General features: G+C 43.8%; 1 protein-coding gene across 1 annotated transcript in view; it reads right to left on the minus strand.

Moving 5' to 3' along the window:
* LDLRAD3 (low density lipoprotein receptor class A domain containing 3) overlaps positions 1 to 27,189 on the minus strand; it is a 171,426-nt gene that overhangs the window by 80,009 nt on the left and 64,228 nt on the right. The window contains exons 3-4 of the mRNA XM_065403980.1: positions 12,410 to 12,535; positions 5,862 to 5,996 (exon numbers count right to left, since the gene is read on the minus strand). Coding sequence (XP_065260052.1) covers positions 5,862 to 5,996; positions 12,410 to 12,535 — 261 coding nt within the window. The remainder of the gene's footprint in view (positions 1 to 5,861; positions 5,997 to 12,409; positions 12,536 to 27,189) is intronic.

Consider the following 27,189-nt stretch of genomic DNA (forward strand, 5'->3'; position numbering starts at 1 on the left):
CTATCTGTATGTGGCCATGATGGGATTATGTGGCCAACTAAATGTCAAGCATAAATGTATGATTCTGTTATGTCCCATCTCTGACAGGTTGTGTCATCTATTGGATAAAACAAGGATCCCTGATTATTATTGCAGCTTTGCTGCTAACCTACTACAAATTTGGGTAAGTCACTGGAGCCCTTTTACCTTAGTCTAGAAAACTTGTTTACGAACAGAAGTGCTTTCACTGCAAACTAGATGTTGAATCTGAACAGAACTTTGCTGGATAAGTAGCAACTCTATCACCAACAAATGTATGACGTAAGTAGAATGACCTGAATATATGGTAGTAGGCTCCCTGAACCAACAATTAATGAGGTTTTCAGACCACCCAGCCTGCAATTGAGCAAAATGCTATCATTAAACTAATAACAGCACGGCTAGAGTTGTGGGGATATTACCAGCACTCTATGCTGCTAAAACATCATTCAGAGTTAGTTCAGGCTTGCAGGAAGAGATAAGAGCAGCATAAAAGCAAAAATGAGTTTGTGCTAGCCAAAGGGGTTAAATGGAATAAGAAAGGCTTTTAAACATATCAAGGGAAAAGGGAGGTCCATGGAGGAGGACGAAATTGATTCAGAAAGGGCCAAGATACCAGAAAGAAAAACATACAAACATTTGAGCAGTTACAAAGAAAGGAAGAACATGTGAAAATAATTGTTGATGAAGGGAATAATTGCATAATTTGAACATGCAGACCTAGAGCCTGACTAACCCGCCTGCTCTGTGGGAAGGGTCTTTGTTTAAACAGAAAATCCCCTGCAAGGCAGGTAGAATGTTAAGGCTCCAGGAGTGTCCACAGAACAGATGTTATAAATGGTGGTGACCATTTATTAGTTTGATATATGGGGTAGATTTTAGAGTAATAGGAGAAAATTAAGAAAGGGAAACGTTAGGCATAATATCCAAGAAAATTTCCTGACAGTGACATATTTTTGGCAGTGGGATAGAAGGAGTCCCAGTGCTTGGAATTGTTAAAACTAGACTGAAAAAAACTAGAAAAACAATACCAGAATAATATCCTATAAAGAGCAATTCTGCACTAGCTGTAGAGAGATTGATTGGATGTTCATTCTAATTCCATCTATGATTCAGACACATCAGGACTAATACTTCACTCCAGAACCTCTAGTAACCTGGTCACAGATTCACCCAGCCTATTACAGTACCAAAATGTACAGAGAAGCCACAGAGAGAAGCATTAAGAGGTGGAGATTAAAGGAACAGCTCTAAAGATTACCATGGCAGCTACAAGATCTGCAAATAATTACTGTCATGAATGAGTACAAAATCATTTGACTTGCTTTTAAACCAAAATGTTTTAGATATTTTAAACTGCTGCTTCATCCGTGATTTGAAAGCCTTATAAATGTGCAGCATTCGTTTACAGAGGGGGAAAAACACTTGCCTACAGAAAGACAAATTAACCATTGTCCTATTTCTACAATGGAATCTAGGGGTTTCTCTCTCCCTCCCCTCCTCTCTCCCTCACACACATCCACCCACCATCAAGGTGAAAATTAAAACTTGGTAACCCCACACCTTTAGGTTCACTTAAAAAATGCATACAAAGACCTAACAAAGTTGTTACTTCCCAATGATGGTTCATTTTGAAGTCCTACCAGTACTAGAGCAATAAGGTCTTCACTAAGGGGTTGGTTACATTTCACGGACAGTGAACATCCCCCAATGAAAGGGCCTTTACTCCATCATGGAGAAGAGTATTTGACAGTCCAATGAACACACTGTTGGATCCTTTCAGCAATGACTGGACTTTGAAGTTCAGGGGAGGAGTTAAGTGTCAGGATACCCAAAGAGCAGGCAGAAAGGAAGGTAACATGATCATTCATACTTCTATAGCACACTGTATCAGAACACCTCAAAGCAGTTTACAAACAGCCATTAAGTCTCACAACACAATACATTCAATATTATGACAAGGCTACTGGGAGAAAATTTTTACAGTATACTTTTGTAGCACAATTCCACAATACACATCATGCTAATCAGATCTCCTGTACAATGAATGAGGACTGCCTTAGAAATGAAAAATGGTTATTCCCCTTATACGGACTACCAGAGGAAATATGACTCTGATACATGAGTCAAAATGACTCATGAGAATTGCTCACCAGGAGACGTGTGTGTAGAGAAAACCTGAGCATGTTGGACACTCCTGGTTAAGTCTAAAGTATTCCATGCATGAATACTACAGCCTGGGCAAACTTAAGTAGTTTACAACCCCAGCACTTCAAAAAATAGTCTGATTTCTTGTCTATCATCTATTCGTTTAAAGGAAGTATATATGACTGCACAAAAGTATACTGAGGTATATAAAAAGGGCATACCATGATGAGCAACAAAACTCATGTATAGGTTGAAATGTACAAAGGGCCAGCAGGAGTCTCCATGTACTACTTAAGTCTCCCTTAAATCCTTTAAATAAATAAAAAAAAAAAGGGACTTACTTAAGTGATGTATAAGCTTTATGCTGGCCCCTTGCAGAATGATGAATTTCACCCCAAGGCTTGTCTTCACTACATTTTTTTTTTTATATACACAAGGTAACTGTTTGTCATTTAAATCAAGGTACTTCCCGCTTCGTAAAGGCTAGTGTGGACACTCCATGCACCATTGATCCTGGCTACAGATATCTGTTCTTTACTTTCAGAGCAAATGTGCAGAGAGTTCCCAAACTAGCTTTTATAAATGTTCTAAGTACTTTAAATAATGAATTTATATTAATTTAATCTAATCTAGTCTAGTGTAATTTAAAGTCTAGTGTAAACATAATAGTGAATTTGGAGACAGTGACTCTTCATTTATGTTCCCGTAGACTATTTGGCCCATTACACACTTTATATCTCCACATCTGTGACAGGCAGGTAAGCAAGCATTGTATCATTTACAGATGTGGAAATAGAGCTATGCGGATTTGTCCACAGGGCCGGCTCTGGCTTTTTTGCCGCCACACGCAAAAAAGCCTCCCGCCGCCACCCCCCCCCCAGCGCGGCAGGGGAGGGCGCCGAGCCCGGCCACGGGCCGCTCTCCCCGACCGGCCGGAGCGCCGGGGGGAGGGCGGCGAGCCCGCCGCGGCTCCGCTGGCGGCCGGAGCGCCCGGCCGGGGCTCCGCTATCCTTGGCGTCCAGAGCGCCGGGAGGAGGGCGGCGAGCCCGGCCGGGGCTCCGCTCTCCCCGGCGGCCGGAGCGCCGCGCCGCCCCCCTCCAGGTGCCGCCCCAAGCACAAGCTTGGTGGGCTGGTGCCTGGAGCCGGCCCTGTTTGTCCAATGCCGCAGAAGTCTGTCAGAGTCAAGATTTGATTCAGGAATTCCTTATTTCCAGTTCTGTGTTCTGATTCCATCGCTCTTTGGAATTGTGAAAGCACCTAATTGTTCTGTAGTGCATTAAGCTATTCCAATTGCTATTCTGGTCACACTGAAATCACAGTGTAGAGTGAAAGTATGATTTCTCTCTATGGGGGCTCAGTTGTGTACAGAATAAGACAGAATGACTTCGTTTAACCCTCCCCTTAATCTGACTTTTCCAGAGAAGCAAAGATAAAGACAAAGTAACATCCTCATGAAATACGGCTCTTTTCTTCTCCTGGGTCCAACCCGTCACTTCCAAAAGCAGATTGTCATGACAACGCACACAACCTGGAGACAATCCAGCCAATAAATCTGCAGAGGAAACAGCCATCCCAAGTGTGGAAAGAATGCTGCTGCTTTAAACCTCCAACGGCACAATAACCCCCACACAAATTAACCTTATTAGTCCGCTGTAGCTGTCCGGAGCAGAGCGCTGGTAAATATTTTCAAACCCGCAGGAGCCCCAATGCCGTCCCTGCCCTGCAGGGCAGAAGCCCCGAGACCCCCACCCCTCAACTGAAGCCCGAAGCCCCAAATGGGGGGGGGAGCATGGGGGACTCAGGGAAATAATCTCTGAGAATTTAAGCCCTGCCTACAGTGAAAAAAAAAACCCTTGGCAAACTAACAGCAGCATTATCACAGAAGCAGCACCCAAGTGACTATGCCTCAAGTCTTTTCTCCTCCCGTTTCCAAGAGGAGCATTAGATCACAATGTTTCACTAGTCCAGCAGGAAGATTCTAAACCGGCCTCTCTCAGGCCTCTCTCTGATCAAAGGTGTGTTTGCAGGTTGCCCACTCACTGAACCGTCTCTGTGCCAGGAGTATCAACGTGACCCTTTTTATGCTCAAGTCTTGAACAAAAGGAAAGAGTTTTTCGTAGGTAAAGAAGGAAAGGGAGATGGGAAGAAACATGCTTTAAAAAAAATTTGGTGATATTGTTACAATAGTGCTTTTTCCTTACATTGGCTTCTGATAAGGAAAGTGACAGTGGCACTTTTTTCCTCACATTTCTCAAGGGTATTTTTATGTTTGGGATTTTTTTTCCCTTTAGAGTATCACCTCATCAGTACTGCCAGCCACTATTAAAAAAAATTGTTCTCATTTCAGTTTTATTGACTCCCTGCCTTCTTGCATGCCACTCACCTTTGTGGTAGGAATAGCCTCCTAAGTGTCTGTGGGCCAAGCACACTTCCTTCTCCTGCAAATCATCCCATCTTTTACAAAACCTTCCCTCCCCTGATCTCCCGAGCAGCAATACCCCCATACCTTCTCACACCAGATAGCACTTCAGATGTTTTGTATTTGTCTAAGTTATTCCCATCTTGGTTTCCCCCTCCCCCCACGTTTTATAAGACGCCATATACACATTTATAGGAGGAAAATGCAAAACTGGAGTTTTAATAAGTCTTTTTTTATTATAAACATAGAAGGCACTGCAGAAGTGCAAAATATTAGCGGAAGTCACAAGATTGGACAGATTAATTAGGTCTCAACAACCCTGCAAGGTAGGAAAAATGATCATTCCTATGTTACAGAAGGGAAGGAGGCACAAAGCTGCATCCTAGGTCATACTGAGTTAGTCTGAGTTAGTCTGTGTGCTGGGAACAGAATGCAGGACTTCCAGTTCCATGTCCCCCGCTTTGGACACTAACATGCCCATATGATCACAGTTTATTGAGCCTACAATGCGAAAACAGGTGGCAAACTACTGAACAAATAATAAAAGAACCACACTCCCAGAACACACTGTCTCATTACCTTCCTATAATATTTTATCTGAGTCATGAACAGCAGGAGCAGCAGACCAGAGTTACATTTGCATAACTTGTTTTCCCTTCTAATGTCCCCTCTCTCTATTTTCGGCTAGCTATAATTTTTGAAACTTTCACTTTTTTTAGCCTGAAATTTTTCAGGCTTGGTCTCCACCTGAAGGTGAATTATTTTTCCCTTGAAAGTCTGAGCAAAAAAGGTTCAGCCTTCTTAAGAGTGAGAAAAAAAAAACATGTCCTACTATGAAAAGTGTCTTGCAAAATGGAATGTGATTGTGCAATGAGAGTCTATAGTGTTATGTGTAGATAGGTTTACCCATCTGTGAAATGGAAAGAATGCTGGGAGTTGGGAGGTTCTCTTATTTCTCTCTTTGGGCCCAATCCAGCTCCCACTGTAGAAAGACTCCTCCTGACTTCAATGTGAACTGGATCAGGCCTTGTAAGCTGTTTGAGCTCCTCGGATGAAATGTGCTATTGCAAGCTTTTGAAAGCTCAGATAATGAACTACACACACAAACTGGAGAGTTGCAACAAACATCACCATAAGATTATTTGCATGGGAAAGACAGAACTGTTATTTGCACCACTGGCTAAGTCAGGAGTGTCATATTTTCTTCTAAATTTGGTCCTCAGTAGTTAGGCTTTGCTTAACCCTTCAGAGTGCAATCAAAAAACCCTGTGCCTACCTTGAGGGCTTTCACAGCTTTCTTCATCACTGTTGTCCTGGCAGTTATTTTGACTGTCGCATACAAAGCTTTTATCGATGCAAAGGCCGTTCTTACAGTGGAATCGGGCTGTAGAGCACAGCAAGGGATTTGCTGCTGTGAAAACAAAAGCGTGATCTTTCATTAGAAACTAGCTCTCACCCAGACAGAGAACTACTCCCTAAGGGCTCCTACAGAGATGGGTCACAACTCAACATTTGGTCTGTTTGCTGAGCCTGTGAGAGTAACATGACAGTCAAGTAAATTGAGTACTTCTAAATGACGGGAGTTGGAAGTTTCAATTCATGTAATATTCATTAGAATGATCAGAGAGCTAGTCCACCCACAGCTATGGATAGACCTTCTCTTCAAACTGTATCACTCACTCTTAGATGTTTAAACATTACTCCTATTTTAGGCAGGGATGTTAGCCTATTATTAAGGTTGCCCAACACTTCCCATTATAAGCAAAACAGGCAGGGCCGGCTCTAGGTTTTTTGCCACCCCAAGCAATAAAAATTTTGGCTGCCCCCACCCCAGCCCTGGGCTCCCCCCCGCACCCTCCTGCTGCCCCAGCCCTGGGCTCTCCCCCCCCACCTGCACCCCCTGCCGCCCCAGCTCTGGGCCTCCCCCCACCAGCACCCCCTGCCACCCCAGCTCTGGGCTCTCCGCCCCACACACCCTGTGCTGCCCCAGCTCTGGGCTCCCCTCTTTCCCCCCCACCAGTGCCCCCCCACCCACACACCCCCTGCCGCCCCCTCCACCCGCACCCTCCTTCCGCCCCAGCCCTGGGTCACTGGTAACTTGCTCCCAGGGCGGGTCATTCAGCAGGAATTTTGGATGTGCACAGAACACAGACAGGATTGGTTCCCATATGGTTACAGAACTGCAGTAAAGTGGAACAATTTTCAGCTTGTGTGATTGGAGGATATCTGGATGCATATTATAAGACTGTCCTCCATAAATGAGGAAAAGTTGAGGTGCCTTTATTATTCTTTTGTTCCACTCTTTGTTTCTATGGGGAATTTGCCAATGCAATATCACTGTCTTCCTTTTAAACAAATAAAACTAAAAAAAAAAAAAGGCAATGGCTGTTGAAAATAGCAATTCCAGTCCGAAAAACCACTGGGAAGCATTTCTTGCTCAATTTTATCCTACTTTTTCTACAGCAAGTTACAGTGGATCAGTATATTTGATTTGGGAGAAATGAAATAACAGCTGCCCAAGTTGAGCTTGAGCACTCCTGAAATTTGAGGGTGTTCAAATCTGGAAGGCAGATGCTAGATTCCCTTTCTGAATATTGGATACATCTGGAAAGGAAAAGTCAATTTCTACTTCCATGGCTCAGAAGTGGAAATCCTCCTACGTGGCTGGTACTGTATCTAAAGCTGCCCAGGTCCAGTACAGCCTCCCCTCCCTTACTTTTCATTTTAAATTCTAGTGGGATCCACATACCTCCCTTGCTAGGCTTCAGATAGAGAGGTGCACTGTCCATTTAGTCCACACAATTCTTTCTTTGGGGGCTGCAAGGTGAGGTCACACCAGTATCCCTAATCCAGTCTGGGGATGTCTTCTGAAGGGGATATCTGGGCCAAAGCCTTCTACTCCTTGGGCACGCTTGTTCCCCATTCACAGGGCCACCCCTCTCTAGCAGTGAGCTCTCCATTCACAGCAAGATGCAGCATGAGGTTTCAGCTGCCATACTCCCTCCCCCTCCCTTTCCTGTTGATAGCGGCCAAGGGAATGCTGAGAAATGTAGTTCTTTCCCTGCTCCAGGGCTGGCTCTATAGGCAGGGAGCTAACCAAGGAACTACAGCTCCCAAGGCCCCCTGTTGGTTCTCAGCTCCCAGGCTGGATTCCTGCCAGGTGCCGCCCCTGCAAATGGGCTGCCCCAAGCACCTGCTTGCTTTGCTGGTGCCTAGAGCCGCCCCTGAAAACAGGCACATCTAAAACTGCCCAACTTTAACCATTTGAGCAGATGTTTCTTATGCCTCAGGCTATATTTGGGGGGGGGGGATTTTTAGCCAAAGTGGTTCAGCCATTTCTGAGAACGAGACTAAGGGGAATTATTTTGCCCATGTTAAAAAAATTATAAAAGCTCTAGAACCTCAGGCTTTACAGCAGAGACTTGAAACTTAGCAGGTGGTGACCTTTGTATCAAAGATGTGCCTTTTGCCAACTCTGTGAAAATATAGCTAAGTTATAAGCCTTTGAAAAACTGCAATTCGTCAGTGTTCAGTAGAGACTTAGTAGAGCTTCCCAGCTTAATTCCCCGAAGATTCTATCAAGAATGGGCATGCTCTAGACTGGGGGTGAGCAGGACTTTCCATGCAATTACAGTTCCCAGCTGCTCTGGGCCATGCCGGGTGTTGGTCTGACTCTGGAACTGAGAGCAGAGAGCATGTCTCATAATGCATATGTATGAGGGGATCAAATGAGGGTTGCACAGACAATCTTAATTCTGGCATTTCCGAACTTTTCAGGGCTTGACTTTGCAACCTTAATAATGTTCTTTTAAGTTTTTGTATATGTAATATTTATATTGTGATAGTGCTTAGGAGAACCACTCATAGGCAAGGACCCCAGTGTGCTAGGCTCTATACAAACACCCAACAAAAAGGCTGTATATGGTCAAAGATTTTATAATTTAAGTAGATTCACAGAAGCAGAAAAATTTCATCATCCACTTTCCCCTTCTAACCTAGCATTGTTAGTTACAGCACATTTACTGTTCTGTCCAGTCTCATTTGAAAAGTCTCAAGCTGTAAGATTTCCACCACTTCCCTTGGGAGACTATTCCACAGTTTAATACATCTCACTATCAGGATAAATACCAAGGAAATCTGCCAAAGTTTCCACTTTCTTAATTTAATCGTTCTACTCCTAGTTATACCCTGAGTATCACACTAAATAATCTCTCTCCCTGAAGGGTGTTTGCACCCTTCATATACAGCATATGTAACCATACCTTCCTTCTTACTCATTGCTTAACCAAGCTAGACATTATTTAGCTCTTTTAATATCTCCTCATATGTCAATCCCTACAGCCCCTTAATCATTTTTGTCGCTCTTTTCTGAACTCCCTCCAGTTTCTGGAAACAAGATGATTCAAACTGAATGCAATATTCAAAGTTAAACTTTAAAAAGAAGTTGACAGTGCCCTTTTATAAGCCTTGTTTGCTTCCAAGTGTGGAACTGGCACAATTACCAAGGAGATTACAGTTCTCAAAGACTAACAGGCTGCCTGCCTTCCTTTTTTTTTTTTTTTTTTCTTTTTCTTTAAAACTAACCAAAAGAGCCTCCCAAACAGTACATCTTCTGAATCTCTGAAATGAAACACAGTTTAAAGACCTCTGTTCATGCAATCCCCCGTATATAAGACAGACACCACACACATCTGAGCAAATTACATATATACAACCCTGTAACCCTGCAACATTCATTTATAATGAAAATGCCAACTCTGCATTGCCTTTAAGCTAAATGCATGGCATGTGGATTTCAAAGTGGTCACCAGGGTCTACAGCACCATTGCTCCTAGAGAAATTGAGCAGAAGGTAGAGGCGTAGTTTAAGCATATTGAAGGTATTATCTTTAACCACATCTGGGGAAGGGTAGAAGATCAAAGGAGCACTATGATCACTGTAAGGCACACTCAGAGATGTATATTGCGCGCACACAGGAAATTATGTAATTCATAACCAATTACATATGTGTTGAGCTGATGTATTTTAAAAATGTGCAATCTGTAACTTTTCCTTCCACCACCTCACAGGATTTATTATTCAAGGCACCTTGGTCCAAAGCTCCTTCTAGTCCCATTTGATCAAGAATAACCCAAAGACCACAAATCATTTCCCTTGACTTTAATCCTCTTTCTCTAACTTCATTCTTTCTCCGGGAGTGCCATCTCCCCACCACATTCTCGCAGGGCCCAAAACAGTCACTACAGGCCATCAACAGAGGGCATCTTAAAGAAAGGTCAGAGATGTTGGTGCTACCATAGAGACACCTCAGTGTGGGGGGAACACAGAGATGAAAAGGGAATGTCCCCCCATGCAGTGGACAGTGATGTATCACTGTAAAAATTGCTCCTTTTGTTATCTGAGAAAGCTGCTGTCTGTTGTCCTCCTCCTGACCTTTAAATGTCATTAAGAAAAAAAAAATCCAGCCTGCTCTGGTAAGAGTGAGCAAGCACTTGCTGAAAGCTGTCACCTGCAAACCCAGAGCTCATCAACGTATTTACCAATTCCAGTCAATGGCAGCAGAGCTGCCTGATCGAACGTAACCTTTCCTTACCGCTATGCTATATCCTTGCTGTAGTTACTGATACAAAAGGGTCTAATTCAGCACGTGCAAAGGTTTTAGCACAAGTAAAAATGTATTAAAACTAACTTTCTGCTGTGACTTCCCTGAAAACCACTGATGGGGAGAAAGGCTCAGGTCAAACAACATAGAAAGATAAATTATTTTTCTGTCACTTTCATAGGAAGCTTGCCCAATTTGGGGAAAATTCACCCATGTGTATAGAACCCACCCAAGTCCCATTTCAAGCTTTTAAGTCACACTTAAGTGACATATAGGCTTTGTGCTGGTTCTCCATACAGGGGTGAATTTCACTCTTTCAAATCAAATAACTACCGTATATACTCGTTCATAAGCCAAATATTTTTGGTAAAAAAACGACGCATTAAAGAGCAGGGGTCTACACCAAAATGTGATGATTTTAAACTCTATGGAATCATTGAATTGAATATCTAATACATTGTCATTTTGTTTACCTGGAGCGTCTGCAGGCATGGAGCCCCTCGGCTCCCTGTGGCCGCGGTTTGCCGTTCCCAGCCAATGGGAGCTGCGGGAAGTGGCGCACCACTTCCTGCAGCTCCCATTGGCTGGGAACGGCAAACCACAGCCACTGGGAGCTGAGGATCTCCGTGCCTGTGAACGCTGCAGGTAAACAAAATGCCCCGACCTGCCAGCGGCTTACCCAGACGGGCTGGGAGCCAAAGTTTTCTAACCCCTGAAATATAGGGTCGCTTTATGAAAGGGTCATACACTTTTTGCTATTTTTACTTATCCATTTTGGGGGGGTCGGCTTATAAACGAATGGGCTAATGAATGAGTATAAATGGTATATTGTTTTTCTAACAGCTAGCTCCCAGGATCTGAATGTCCAGCCAGGCTCTTTGTCCTTCCGTCCCCACCAGTAATAAAGAGTCAGCAGTCAGAACTTAGCTGACAATTTTGTTGATGATGCACGACGTAGACGAGCTCTCCCTCAGCCATATTGGCTCTGCAGGGCTGTGTTAGTGAAGTCAGCAGGTGTGTAATCCAGGGACAAGCAGAGCAGGCGAGGAGACAAAAGATGACAAAGAGAGGAATGAGAGAAGATAAGCAATGCCCAGATCATGGAAGTCACCCTGTGAGAGAGATACAGGGAGCAATTTCTTACTATGATCCACTCTTTTTTATTTTGTGAAACTCTCTTGTCTGTAAAGAAAGCTAAAGCTAGATAAACATTAATGCGGAGCCCTACCCCACCATCCGCTGCCCGATTATAACAGAACTGTCAGCAAGGGCACCAGTAATAAAACTGGCGAGCACACCCTTGGCAAGTAGCAGCAGGCAGACATGGGTTGGTTTATAAAAAAAGACAAAGCTCGGCAGTGAGTGTTTGGAGGGTGCAAAGAGTGGCTGGTTATGTTTCAGTGTTTAATGTGGATCAACCACAAACAATAATGCTTTAATAACTAAGAATATAAAGACATTCTAGGCAGGACCTGTGACCCAGACCCCACTCCCTGCTGCGGAGCCCCACCAACTTCACCTGGACCCCCCTGCAGAGTCCCATTACCATTGCATCCGGAACCCCCAACCAGCCCCTGTGCATCCAGATCCCCCCCACAGCTGCATCCCCCACTGAGCCGCCCGTACCCAGCTTGCCCCACACACAACCCTGTCAACCTACACCTGGATCCCCCCACATGAAGCCATTCCACACTTGGATCCTGCCTTGCTAAGCTTGCCTACCCACACAGAGGGACAGGACCCTGGGGTGTTTCTGGGGCAGGCCCAGACCTTGCGCTGTGTCAGGGTTGGGTGCAGCCTCACCACTAAGTCCGCGTCCCTGGGAGGGAGCTGCACAGTGATCTCCCACCTTTGGGCAGCCAGTAGCCTGTGCTCCCCAATGCCATGCTGGAGCCTCCACATTTATTTAACAAATAAAATTTGCAGAATTTTAAAATATTGTGCGCAGAATTTTAAAATTTTTGGTGCAGAATGCTCTGAGGAGTAGAGTTTACACTGTCTGATGAGGTAGGTTTCTGACATTTATTAACTCTATAAATCTCCTGTTGCTACCAAGAGGCCCTGCAGTTACAAAGCAAACAAGCCACAAGATGATTTAGGTAGTAAACAGGGAGTGTGCATCTAAATCAGGGTTAAAGAACTGAACGTTTCCTTCTTGTACAGTATTGATTTGTTGAAACAAACAAGATGTTTCTCCATGTGCAAGTAGACTTGGCACTTACTACAGTTTTCTTCATCGCTGCCATCTGGACAGTCCTCAAAGCCATTGCACCGGAAGCGGCCAATGATACAATGGATTCCGCTAGCACAGGGGAAGAACGTGGAGCCACATCTGGATTTGGCTTTTGCTGCAAGACAAGAAACACAAAGACAGCCAGAATTAGGGAAACAATTTGCAGGAGATTAAAACATCTTCATATCAGAAGGATCTAAACCAGGGGTAGGCAACCTATGGCACATGTGCCGAAGGCGGCACGCGAGCTGATTTTCAGTGGCATTCACACTGCCTGGGTCCCGGCCACCAGTTCGGGGGGCTCTGCATTTTAATTTTAAATGAAGCTTCTTAAACATTTTAAAAACCTTATTTACTTTACATACAACAATAGTTTAGTTATATATTATAGACTTATAGAAAGAGACCTTCTAAAAACGTTAAAATGTATTATGGGCACGCGAAACCTTAAATTAGAGTGAATAAATGAAGACTCGGCACACCACTTCTGAAAGGTTGCTGACCCCTAAACGCAGGGCTAACCAGACACTCCCCATTACAAGACCCTGCTTTCAGTTCTTGGAAAATGTTGTCCTTTAAATGATTTAATCTTGACAAAATTTTCCATGCAGGGTATCTGCCTCAGGCTGATTTTTTTGGTATTTTATTTTGAGGGGGGGTGGGGGGGGTTCCAGCCAAAACAGTTAATCTGTTTCTGAGAACAAGGCTAGGGGGGAAATACGTTGTTTTGCACATGTTAAAAAATTCTAGCAACTTCTCTTAGAAAAGCTCTAGAACAGGGACATGAAATTTGGTAGGGGATGGAGGGCCTGTGTGTCAGGGATATGTTTTTTTTTGCTGTCCTTGTGAAAATCTGATCAAATGTGGCCAAGTTATAAGGCTTTGAAAAAAAAAATTACCGAGCATGTTCAAACTGTGGAGACCGATTAGAGTTCTGCAGCTAAAACCCCCAAAGATTCTGTCTGCATGGAGCAGACTCTGGCCTGGACTCTGGACCGCTGAGGACCATGCTGGGTCCACAGACCTGAAAGGAGAGCAGTGAGCCTGTCTCTCAGGTGCCCAGGACAAATTGCCCACTGGGCTTAGGCAACGTGGAGGAGGGAGATGCCTGATTCAAATGCAAAAGAGAGAAGAGCCAGAGGGTGGGAAGACTGGGACCGGAGGCTGGCAGGAGGAGGGAGGGGAGGGAAATTGGTAGTCAGGGTGTGGGAGGAGACAGGGACTGGCTGGGCAAAGAGTGGGACAAGGAAGTGGGGTGTGAGAAGGACAGCAATACTGGACAAGGAACCTGTGAAGAGAGATTAGGACTGGGATTATGTGGGGATGGGGACAGAGAACTAAGGGAAGGGGGTGCTAGAGGCCAGGGTCGGGGAGAGAACGATCAGATGAGGAACAGGACGTGGGGAACAAGGGCTAGCTGGGCAAAGAGACTGGGGACAGAAGCGGGAGATTGGGATAGGCAGTCCAGCGGGGTAAGACTAGGGACAGGTTAGAAGGGATGGAGCAAAAGGTGCCACACTTAGAAGGGGCGAACTGTTAGAGCATGATCCCCTCCACAGCCTGGAATATAACCCAAAATTTCTGAGTCTCACCATCCCTCTGCTGTCAGAAAATATCTGTGAAACCCACTGGCAAAGTATGTGTTCACACAGAGAATCTGTGATAGTCCCACTACAGTTCTGGTCCATGCAGCAGTAGTAGGTTGTCATTCTCTATCAGTTACTCCATTAGCGTAAGTGGTAGAGGTCTGTGTGCTGCATAACATGGCCACTCACATCATGATGGCAAGAGCAAAAACATAACTCTGAGCCATGGACTCAAAAAGCCTCAGCTTCTACCACATGAGCTCAAGACAAGTCCCATTTAACTGTTAGCATCACCGTGTTTATGGCACAGTTGAGCAGCTTTGATTCCACCAAGTAGGAGCCAATGGTACAGACGTATTCTAGTCAGGTCCAAACATTTCATATTTCTATCCTGCCCTGCCTTTCCAAAGATTTCAGAGAGCTGTACAGATTATAGATATCCTCTAAAATGGAAATACTTCCAAGGAAGAAGACAGCAATAAACGGGTACAGAATACAATCAATGCACAATCAAAAAGCCAGGAGAAGAAATCTCTTTCCATGGTCAGTGGGGCGGACACTTGTTAGGGCACAGACCACTTCTAAGCTAAGTTTCACACCTGTGGTTAACACTACCAAAGAACAAACCATTCTCCCAAAACATCCTCCGAGAGGTCCTGCAAGAAGATTTGACATGTTTGCTCAAATTCCTTTATCCCCTCCCTTCTAATTTTTCACATTGGCATGCAGCTAGCATTTCCCTTGAAGCAGTATTAGTGGATTCTGGCCTCTTTGAAAGGTTTCTTAGAAGTCACAGCCAATCACTGATCCAGTTCACTCACTCGCTAGCATATACCTGCATGCAATCAGACCTCCTCAAGTCTGTGTGATTATAATAGAATACATATTGTCCTCTAGTCACTAGCCTCTGAGAGAGAAGACTTAAATTGTACAGCTAATGTAGATTCTCCTTTGGCCCAGATGGTAATGGCCTGTTTTCTTGGGAATTGAATGTCCCCAGTTCTAACCCTACAATAATGTGTTGATATTTATGCATTTGCAGCACATTGATTTTATGAGGACTCCCTGAACTGGAAATCAGAGTGCGATGGTGATAGGCAATGCCTTTATGCCCAAAATGAATCTGTACCTCACAGACTGGCAAAGTTTAACTGGGGGATGGTGAGGAAGTGTTACGAGAAGATAGCAAAGGAGGCACAAGGAGTGCAACAGTGGGGGAGGAAAAAGGAAAGGAAATAACTAAGAAAGGTGAGGGAGCAAAGAAGCCAGGACTTTGGCATCAATTCAGAGGAGATTCTCTCTTGCAGAGATAAAGTCAACACAGCTGCAATGAAAACTTCCCTGATGTCTCTCAGCAGATATTATTATATAAACTATTTTAAGAGCAGTCACAGCAACTATTACTTGATTTAGTTTCCTTCAAAACCAAGACATGCTGTCCCTGTCCTGCACATTCTCTTTACAGTATTAGTAGTTCTCAATTAGGATTATGAAGTATAAGTTAAGATGTATCACTTCAGATATTCACCAACTACCATTTTTTCCTGAACAGAATCCAAGGTCCACTCAGAAATAATAGGCCATTGCTTTGAAGAAAATAGGCGATAAATTATCCTGGAGTTACTGCCATGTTTAAACACACTAACTTTGGTAGCGGAAAAATCTCAATTGAAAAATATTTTACGTCCTCAGAACTCTTTCCATATTGCATTAGAGCTACATATCTTAATAGCCTTATGCTCTGAGACAAGTCCATACTTCACTGAGCATTTTACACTTCAGCTGCAGAATCCAAGGACCACGAAAGTACCCCCGTGGCAAGCACAGTCTGTTCACATCCACCAGGTAGCTGGTGCGTATTATGGATTTGACTCTGCATTCACACTAGATAGCTAGCTGGCTCGAGTGGCAGTGAGACTGTATTGTCATCACACCCTCACGATAGGCAGGGTTCACAGCGCTGCCTATTAGGGCTGCCCAGCACTCCCCATTGCAAAAATCTTGTTTTCGGTTGCTTATAACTTTGTCAAATTTTAACTGTTCGGGCTGCTATTCTATATGCAGAGTTGTCTGCCTGAATAATTTTTTTGGAAAATTTCAGCCAAAACGGTTCACCCATTTCCAAGAACCAGGCTAGAGAAAAATAAGTTTTGCCCATGTTAAAAACTATGGTGACCTTTAATTTGAATAGCTCTAGCGCAGTGGTTCTCACCTTGCTGTCCAGTCAGCACACAGCTGCAGCCCATGTGACATCCTCAAGGCCATATGTGTAGCACATATATCGTGTGGATGCGGCCCACATAACGCATGGACAGCGGCATATGCAGCCCACAATAGTCAATAGGTTCAGAACCACTGCTCTAGCACTTCCATACTTTAGACCAGGGATGTGCCTATTACCATCGCTGGGAAAAATGTACCCACATTTGGTCAAGTTATAAGCCTTTGAAAAACTGCAGTTTGTACATGGTCAGAGACAACTTCTATCTTAGCAGTCAAAATCTCCCAAGAGTCCATCCTCACTGAGCATGCTCCAGACTCTCTCAGCTCTCAGTGTTCACTAGGCTGCGCGTGCACCAACACCACAGAGCGACTGAGCACAGGCAACTTTAATTCTGGCATTTCCTAACTTTTAAGTGCCTGATTTAGCAACCTTAATAATAATGTTCTGTGACCACAGTATATTGCACACAAAATAGCTAAGTCAGATCCCACTGGAGTCAGAAGATAAAGAAAGCAACATGCTCTAGATACCTATAAGAGCAAAACTTTTAGGTCCAAGGAGTTTCATGCTGCTATTGAGGCGGTCTAAGTTTTAAAAAGGCCTTTCCCATATTTCTAGAATCTCAAATAGCCAAGGTCTAATGAGCGGGTGGGATTCAGAGAGATTTTCACTTTCAGGTTGCAGGTTTAAACGTAGCCCATGCTGGTAGTGAGAGGAAACTGCTATAATCTAATGATTAAATATGGCATTATGGAGTTTGTTGGCTTCGGTCCACTTGTTAGTGAACAAGAGTCCACACCACATAAATCACTACTTCACCCATCATTTTCAGTGGTGAGGGCTAAGAGTAGATGGCCCCTGGAGACTGAAATATCCTCATATCTTAGAATTGGTTCTTTCAAGTCAGGACACAAATACAGTGGTAGGTCAACATGGGGAAGCTTCAATTGCTGTTGCCTATGCTGCACCTGCTGTCTGGATAAATGGGGGACTTCAGTCTACAGCCCTGTCAATTCAGCCCCTACTTACTAGCACCAAATCCAGAAGACAATAAAAATCTGGCTGATGAGTTACAAGAGGCAGCATACTGATATTCTAAGTTACACAGGACATACAAAGATCCTTACTTATTTTTAGTTTCCCCCTCTTGACACAGATCACCCAAAGCAAGGGGATTTAAATTTGCACTCCAGGAGAAATAGCATGACTGCTTTTACATAATTACATCAAGTACAAAGAAAAGCAATTAGCTGGAATTCAACCAACCAATATTTTTCTGGCACATTTATGTGCCTTTGCTTGAAATTGGAGGGATTTCCCCTTCTCCAGACCCCATTTGATATTGTGTCATGGCAGATGTGACCCAAGAGCAGTAAATTACATTAATTTATATACACATCAGCTGAAACAGAATATGCACATAGAGTAAAATGAGAACTGACAGTGAGCTGCAGCACCATGGACACTAGGAACAACAGAACAAGTGCATCCTTCCATCATTGAAGCACGCATTTCAGATCCTCTTTTGGCCACCATTAACCACTGAGAGTAAATCCTGTTACCAAAAAGCACCACCTGTCTCTCAAAATCTAACTTAATCAATTACCTTTCTGTTGGTTTGGGAAGAGCGCTTCACCACAGCGAAAGTTGGTCTCTAAAACGAAACCCCACACTGATTCACTAATGAAGGGTGAAATTCAGCCCGTGCAGACAGCTAGCACAAAGCCTACGCTCAAGTTAAGTCCCAGTTGAGTCCTATTTTGGCAGCTTTATGCTGCCCCTCTGCACAGAGGTCAATTGCCGCCAAAAAGCAAAGCCACTTTATAGCTTTTATAGCTATTTCCATAGAATTGGGTTGTATATTCCAACACAGAAATGACAGCTTGCAGGCATCACTCTGCAGCATTGATTAAAAGAACATAATATTACTAGCTTTAGGGCACCAATAGAGAACCTCAGAAGATAATACATTCCCTTTTTAAAAAGTCTAATCTGTTTTATGGATTTTTCAGCATAGAGAAGAACAATTCCCTACAGCGTGGAACCAAACAGAGACATGGCACATATAACGTACAAGCATAATTATACATGGTTGGATTAACAAAATTATCAAGCCCCCCAGCTCAGAGGGTCCCAAAACATGATTGGAAATGGACAGCCTTGCAATGGATTCTCATTATTGGAGGCACCGATGCTTTTGTACTGCATAATTAAGTGTGTGTAATGTCGCAACTGATCAACCAAGAGATCAGATGTGCTACCTAATTACCAGCAAGCAAGGTGTAGCGAGAGAGGAGTAACAAACAAGGGCTGGGTACAAAAGGTCCAAGCAACCTCGCAGAGGGAATCTAAATATTGGTCAACAGCACACTGCTGGGAAGTCATAAAAAAAGGCTTTTGAGAACCCAGAGCCACCTGTTTGGTGGCCGCTAGGCTGGAACAGTCTGCAGGGTTTATTTTAAAACATATTTATTACAACTGGTGTTTTTTCTTGTTGTGCTGAGCTTTGCAAATAAAACCTCAAAGAAGAAAACTTGCTGACTGAGCTTTAATTCCTGAACCATGTCACCAGCATTTTGCATCTATGACGGTATGTGACACAGAACAGGCAGATTTCCTATTTTTAATTAAGGAAATTATTTAAAAGAACGCTCTCTAACTCCATAATCATTTTCAGATGGGGCCCAGGGAAACATGGCTAACAACGTAGCCAGATAAGCAGCAGACATTTTGAGGCTATCCGCAGCTGAAAGTGAACAACACGTATTTCAATATCAGTATCTTTCCACTCAAACTGTTGCCTCAGAACCTCCCCAGGTAGCAATCATGCAAAGTAGCGGTATGCTGCTTCACAATCACAGGTCTCAATCCTACAATAACGATGATGTATTTGACTAATCAAATCTTGGTACCTTCCATGCAACAGCAGCAACTCTCTAAACTGATTCTGTATCCTGTGCAGACGCTGCATCACTTCACTGCCACTGATATTTTCTTAACCACCTCTCTGCCAGTTCACCCTAATGCCAGCTGCTCTTGCAGTGGCCCTCTTGGGTGAGCTGACATTCCATTGAAGTCACCATGGAGCATCATGGTGAACCGAGCCACAGGGCAATACTGGAAGTTCAAATGGCTTGATGCAACCAGGATGTGAAGCAGCAGCACAGCAACTACTCTGTGAAAGAGTTATAATGCTCCCTTTCACTCACACTCCACGCTTGAAGCACAGTGATTAGCATAAATGGAAGACAAGGAAGAAGAATCATCTTCAGGCAACTACACTGCATATGCAGCCATGGCAATGGGATACGCCTTTCACCTCTAAATTGCTGCTTCAAAATCCAAACCAGCTCAGCTGTGACAAAGTTGCATCCAGCTAGTTAATTAGTGGGCCCTATACAAGTGAGTTTGGTAGTTTCAGTCCATTTCCCAGTGGACAACCAACCATCACCACCAAAAACTGCCACCACCACCGCCAGCAGTCACAGCACATTGTAGGGGTGTGGGAATGCATCATCCTCTGCCTTAAAGGTGGTCCCATGAGGGCAGAGTAGGGGCACATTGGCAGGGCCGCTCTGGAAAATAAGGCTGTCAGCCTGGCACCATTCCTCAGCACTAAATTCATACACAAAGTCAGTTACACTGTATATTTGCGCACACAGTACAAATGTGATTATCCAAACTTCAATTGGCTTTTGTCCAAAACAGGGCCATTTACCAGGATGTGAGCAAACCCTTTTGGTGACCAGCCTAGTATCCTTCAGAAAGCTCCCTAGGTTATCTGTTTTTATTCCCTCCCCCTTGATCCTTGTCTAACCATTCAAACTGTGTAGATACACACACAGATCTTTAAGCAATTATAACTAGAGGAACACAATAGAAAATGTGTCTGAAATAGAAACCTATTTTAGGTTGTGTATTTTTTCTAGGGACTCGGGAGTAATTAAGGGAATCAATAGTAAAGTTACACTGGTGAGAATAAATCAGCATCTGCCCCTAACCAGACACCCCACTCACCTACAGCACACATATGTAAAAGGAAAATAATTTAAAAGAGGAAAAAAAAGAGAGACTCACAGCCCCTTAATACTGCCACAATAGTTTCCTTTGAAAGAGGAAAGAGGAAGATAGTTTTGTACTTGTGGTGCTAAAGGGATGGTAGCCTTTGCTTGCTCTAATTTAAGTATTAAGGGACAAATCCAAAATCAGCTCTATTGCACCACTGTAATTCCAGAGTAACTTCACTGAAGACAATGGAGTCTCTCTGGATTTACACTGATGTAATGGGATCCGGCCTTAAGGCACTGAACGAGTAGATCCACATTCTGTTCAGAGCATAGTGTGTTAGTTAATACAGTTCACCACCCTGTTTTTGCCTAGTGATTAACACAGGGGACAGCAGAACTCTTGGTTTCTATTCTCTACTTCACTCCTGACTCAATCTGATCTTGAACAACTCTGCCTCAGTTTCAGTCTCTAAAATGGCAATGTTAACTTACCTCATAAAGGCGTTGGGAAGGTTAAATAATTTGTGTTTATAAAGTGCCTTCAATTACTTTCCTGAAAGACTATATAAATGCAAGTTACTATACTACTACTCCTTACTGAAACACTCCTAGTTATAGCTGGAATTCAAATTAAATGAAACCCTCAGCACAGTCATCTCATTTTGAAACAATCATAAATGCTCTGAGTGTTTGGTTGCTAGTGTGAATGAGGCTAAGAGTTCATTCTAGTTCAATATTCAGAGAGCTCAAGGACTGGGAACAAGGGACAAAAATCAACACCTGGCTAGAGCACCCTCCAAACTGACATGAACACTATTCCAATCACTGAATAATGCTCACCTTTGTTTAAAAATTCTGATGCTCAGCACTTGGAAACAGAACACTGCCCAAGAACTCAGTTAAAAGAGCCATACTAAAATTTTAGTCTCTAGAGGCTGTGCTAGCCAGATGACATCTACTGGAAGGCAGAATTTAACCTTTTGCTAAGAGTCACCATGATTCTCCCTTTCCAGCTCAATTTCTCAGAAGTTCCATTGAAAACTTAGGCTCCTAGCTAGGCAGCTGATAGACCGGAGGCTAGTTAACAGCTGCAATAAAAGATGCAAACTCAGGCTGGACTAAAAGGGCCATTTTGAGGCTCTCTGATTTTAAGTGGAGCAACTCGAACAACAAGCATCTCGTAGGAATGAGATACAAGGCTAATGAAATGGTAACATGATGTCTGGTCCTGTGCTGAAGGCACTGGGCTAGCAGGTAGGAGAGCTGAGTGCTACTTTTGGCTCTGGCACAGACTTACTCTGACATTTGGCCAGTCTCTTCACCTGCCGGAGGTCTCAGTTTGCTCATATGTAAAATGAGGATATTAACCTACCTCACAAGAACATTGCAAGGGTAAATTCCTTAATGTCTGTAAAGTGCTTTGAGAGCTTCAGACAGAAGGTACCCTTCTAATGAAATACTACCGTAAATATCATTAAACACAGACTGATCTGCTGGAAGCATGGAACAGGAAGGAATAGAGACAGAATGTAATTGTCTGTCTCTATCAAATCTAGCTGACAGCTAGACAGAACCACATGACTCTCCCAGACAAAGGTGTTTAAACCTCAAAATTGCTTCCAAATGGAGGGAAAGTCTGCTTTAAAAGTCATCTCTCCAACTGACATCTAGCTGATGCCACTTCTCATGGGACAAGAGGAGAGGGTAATAAATCTGCCTTTCCATATTTAAAGCATTCATGTTACATGACCCCCCCCCCCCACCCCGAATCATTGGATCCTTTAATGGCTTATTCTTTCAAATGGCAAGCCACAGATTTTTCCTAGGAAAAAAATAACATAGATCCAAGCCCGTGTTGTAGGAACAGGCCTACAGGCCCCTGAATGGACTAATCACAGAGCATTACGGCTTGAAGAAATGGATCCACTGAGCCGGGTCCCCAAAATACTACTTGCTCCAACAACCCCTCTTCCCCAAGCTTTTTGGTTTTCGTTTTCCAGCAGCACTCCCTCACTCCTTTTTCAGAGTGCAGTACAAACAAGATCAATGGGCTCCACTAGCCTGCTCCTGCTCCTTTTGAAATCCATGGGGGTTTTGCCACAGACTTGAACAAGAGCCCTTAGTTTCTCCTGTAGTCAGGGGATAGAGTATGCTTCTTTGTCCCCTCGCGGGTCTCCTCTGATACAAGCCCTTTTGTTTCATCACAGGCACTTGATGGAACTTCAAGCTAAGATCCCTGATCAACTGCTTGAACTTTTTAAAGTTAATATATCGATTCGCTTTTAAAAGGTTATGTTGATGCCTGTTGTGCACAGAACAAGGAAGCAGAGCTGCACACAGACCCTGGACTGTAAAGTTCAGGGAGAAATCTGGCCCTCTTGACAGCCCAAACAGACTAGATCCAAAAGATTTATTGTGCTGTTAACAAGGACTCCATTTCTAAACATTCTTAAAGGTCTGAAGTCTGTGCTCTGAATGAAGTGCTATAAGCTAAACAGTGGCGGTATGACAGATTGATGACTTGCAGACAAGGGTTCAGTGGCACTTGTGTCCCCCTTTCCAATATACAGAAACAGCCCCAGGTTTCCTTCAATTTAAGAAATGCATGAAGCACTCTCAAAAGGTTCTGGGAATATGGAGGCACATCTGGAATGGTACTTGCCATTTCAAGCTTTTTGCCGTAACGCTTCCTAGGTCCACCGTATCCTGGAACAACAGACGGGCGAGAGGAAGTAGTGAGGGTGGAACTAGATGTCATCAATGTAATGAGCAGAAGTTGCTAATGCCTTATATGTCCATCATCTTACATGTGCTATCATCACTTCAATGGTATAAAACCTCTAGAGCAACTCGTCACTTTTGGCTACACATTCCAGCTCTATGAAAAAAAAAGTCAACACGGCTGAAAATCAAAAGCTGTCTGTTTGGTCTATAAACCTTTAAAAAATACCTAATATTTGGCTACGCCCACTCAGCCTGGGCCACTAAGACATCATCCATTATGACTGTACCTAGCATGGACCCTCAAGGTTTGAGTGCTTAAACACACTAATCTATTCCCTAATTCTGGCATCACTGCTTGACTGTCTCCTTCTACATTCATGTGCAAAAAATAATTAAAAATTAAAAAAAAAACAAGAAAAGTTCACCTAGTTATAGGTTTTATTAGAAACTTGTGCCAGATCTGCAGATCTTACGAAAGACCCAGGGTGGGTTGTAGTTTGGGGTGGAAACTGTGTTAAACTGCAGTTCTGTTTTCTAAAATAAATTCATTCCCAAATCAGGAAACACTAGTTTCAGTGGGATTGGTATGTTCCATACACTAAAAGCTAGTCACCTCCTCCTCCTTTCAATCCATCTATACTCGTGCCTAGTCCATGATACCCTTCTTCTGTGTTCATCTGCATGCCTTGTACCCTTGTCCTTTGTACCTGCCACACCCTCCCTCAGTACATCTAGTGTTCTCCCACCACTCAGATCATATCTACTCCAAGGAACCTGTCAGCATTTATCTGTAGTAGTAGGAATGCACTTGGTTTAAATCCTGCAGTCTGTTAAGATTTCATTTCTAGGTTATTCAGAAATGTGTAGCTAATCTGTCTTGTCTTTTCAGACTGTAAGCTCCTTGGGGCAGTGGATATGTCCTCTTCAGTGCTCTCTTCAGTGACAGCACTCAGCAATGAAACAAGTTCATGGCCACCTGAGACTCCACTGTTGTTGTTATGCTGCATGCAATGATCACCCAGAACTTCTGTGATAGCGGGGATAGACCAGAAAGCTGCCTCCTCCTTTCCCAAAAGCAAAGGCCCTATTACTTTTGAGTTAAGGGAGAATTTTCTTAAGCTGTTAGCAGTATAAGGTGAAATTTTCAAACATGTCTAAATAGTTTAGAAGCTTAAGCCTCATTTTTAAAAGTGATTTAGGCCAAGTCACTTTGGCACTCTTTCACCTGTATGTTTATAACAGGTGAGCAGTGCTGATTCCACCCAGTGGAGGGTAATCAGACACCCTACTCAATTCATGACAACCACCAAACAGTTCTATGACGCGCTGTGAAGGAAAAATACATGTCTGTTCCTGAGACTAATGTTTATACAACATCCACAGGAGGGCAGCTCCAGTCAGTACATTCCTAGCACCAAGTAGGTTGAAGTGAATCAGATCACCATATGCATTTGGAAGTAGGACTCCCAAGCGCTGGTACCCAGAGGGAAATCTAGGTATAGCTATAGAGTTAGATTGCACTAGTTTAACAACTAGAAAGTGAGAGTCCAAATCTAACCTAAGCAAAAGCTGCACTGGCAACCTGCCAAGAGTGCCAGGGCTGCAGCTAGTTTGCAGCACAAGGGAGCAGGCTGTAGATGCCCTCATCTTTAAATAAGGCAGTGCAGCCCAGAGAATGGTTCCACGTATGCAAGGCTCCATCTTAATCACAGCAGCCTGTATGTACATAATAATGTACATATGTACATTACATATAAAGAAGAGACTGATATTAAGTAGCAAAAGCTAACTGATGTTCCAAGAAGCATAATTTTTGCCATCAATATATTAAACAGTGCGGAGTCAGAAATCTTTACAGATGGGTCGGATTAGTCTGATTGGAGTTCTTGGACTGCTGCTGTATTTTAGGAAGATCTCAGCTGGTTTAGACAATCCTTGGGGCTTACTGATGTTACCACTGAATTGGGCAGACATTTCTTATTAGTGAAATGCTGCATCTCATTCTTCCAGTGCACTGAGCTCTGCATGTCTATCCTAAAGCCTAGTATTTAAAAGATAGCAGCCTGAGCTATTCTGTGCCCTTTGTTCCTGTACATAAAAGCCATTCATTAGCCTCTGACGCTGCAGAGTGGCTAAATCCAAGCAAAAGAACTTCAGCCATAATAATTGTATCATGGTAACACGCAGTCATTAAACAGCTTAGAGAGATTCCAGTATTTGCTTTCTCTACAAGGCCCATTTTATTTTTATTATTCACATGGCCAGTTGACAAACTGGATATTTATCCTCAGCAGACAAAAAAGCCGTGGGTCTGCCTGCTCTTACAACCAGTCGAGAGGAAGGAAAGGACAAAGGCTCGTACGACCTCTAAACAACCCCAAACTGTGTCTGGCACAGGTGGAAAAAGGAAGAAAAGATTGTGTAGAGAGGGTGAGAGTAGCTGTTTAGTCAGATTCTTGCTTTGGCATAATTTTATTCTGTGATTCATGTAATGGAGAGTGCAGAAAACAGACAGCATTCAACTCTGGCTATGATTCCAGCTTGCAATCCAACAGCATAGCGGACTTGTGGCCTGGTTCTCATCTCACAGAAGTCCACCTACTTCAGCGCAGTAACTCCAGATGTACACCTGCGTAGGGAGGGATCAAACACATGCCCAAAGGCCCCCCCGATCCATCCAGGTATCAGTGCAGAGACAGAGGTGAGGGCAGCTTGCCCATCCTGTTCTGGTGCTGTTGGGGACCACTTTACGCCTGGTGTGGTTAGGAAAGCGAGGAAATTCCCAGGGCCCCAGCCAACTCTTCTTCTCACTTATGGGGGGGTTTTTGCAGGGGGAATCTGCACTTCCTAGGGGGCCTTCCCCAATAGAGTATTCTCCAAAGGCCTGTGCAGCTGCTTTTCTCTCCGCAAATGAGACCAAAGTATTATATAAATGCTAAGTGTGTGTATACAGATTATATGGAATTACTGAATTAACCTATAGAGAAATTATAGAAAAATGTATAAAACTAACATGGAATGTGAAAACCAGGGTGCTTTATTCCCCACATCAGTTTAAATTAATTCATACTTGTAAAGTGTGCTAATGATAAGAAAAGTGACTCTCAAAAGGCATCTTCATACTCACCTCTTACTCTGTTTCCTGAGTGTGTTTATGACAACATTTTTTACTAGCAGAGGCCCGCTTAGCTAAACATGTGCTGTCTGGGCTCTATTCTGCACCATCTATCATCCATCTAACCAGGGCCGTCCTTAGGCATACGCAGCTGCGTAGGGCACCCAAAAATTTGGGGCACCACCAGGATAGCAGATAAGAGCAGGTCAGCTCCCACACATCCAGCGCGCCCTGCAGTCTCCTTAGGAAGGGGCCATACTCACACAGCCGAATGCGCTGGCGCTGCGCTTTCTGCGTGAGGGAGGAGGTACGGGGGTCTCTGCGGGGAACTGTGACTCTGCACCCCCCGTGAGGCGGGTCGGGCGGCTCAGTATCCTTTGCTGCCTCCTCCCTCCCCCACCCCCGGGCTGCTGCAGCGTCTCCTGCGTACGAAGCTCTGTGTGTGTCAGCAAAGGGGGGGGTTCTTCTGGGGGTCCGCGGGCAGGGGTGGTGGCTGTGCCTCAAGTCAGGCATAGGGACACCAGTTTAATAATACTGCATAGGGCCCCATAAATCCTAAGGACGGCCATGCATCTAACTTAGTTAACCAAGTTCCAGTTGCAGAACCTTTATTACTGGTAACAATGAATAAACCAACTTGACTCTAAGATCCCAGGTTGAATTTGCAGTGGTGGTAATTAAACAAACATTTTTTACTTGCAAACAGAATCATGTGTGACCTGAAACCACTAACACACACACACACACACACACACACACACACAGAGAGAGAACCCAAGGACATTTTTGCACAGTCATTTTTTCTGACTAAAACCTCTAAGTCCTTCTACCCCTCACACACCACTTGGATTAGAGTGACTTGTCACTGGGTGTCACTGTTGGTTCACAGAAAAAGAGCTCCATACACAGACCTGGCAGAAAAGAAATTCCTCTTTTGTAAGAGGAATGAAGGAGAAGCTGCAATTTGTGTATTTGGTACATCCCTAATTTTGGCTCCTGTCATGTCAGGCTGTTAACTCAGATGATGTGCCATGCTCCAAATCTATACCATCTGCTGCTCGTTAGCTGACAGAAAGGCAGCAACATGCCATCCCTCTAGTAGCTGTTGCTCAT

Source organism: Emys orbicularis, chromosome 4 (assembly GCF_028017835.1).
Source record: "Emys orbicularis isolate rEmyOrb1 chromosome 4, rEmyOrb1.hap1, whole genome shotgun sequence".
NCBI lineage: Eukaryota > Metazoa > Chordata > Testudines > Emydidae > Emys > Emys orbicularis.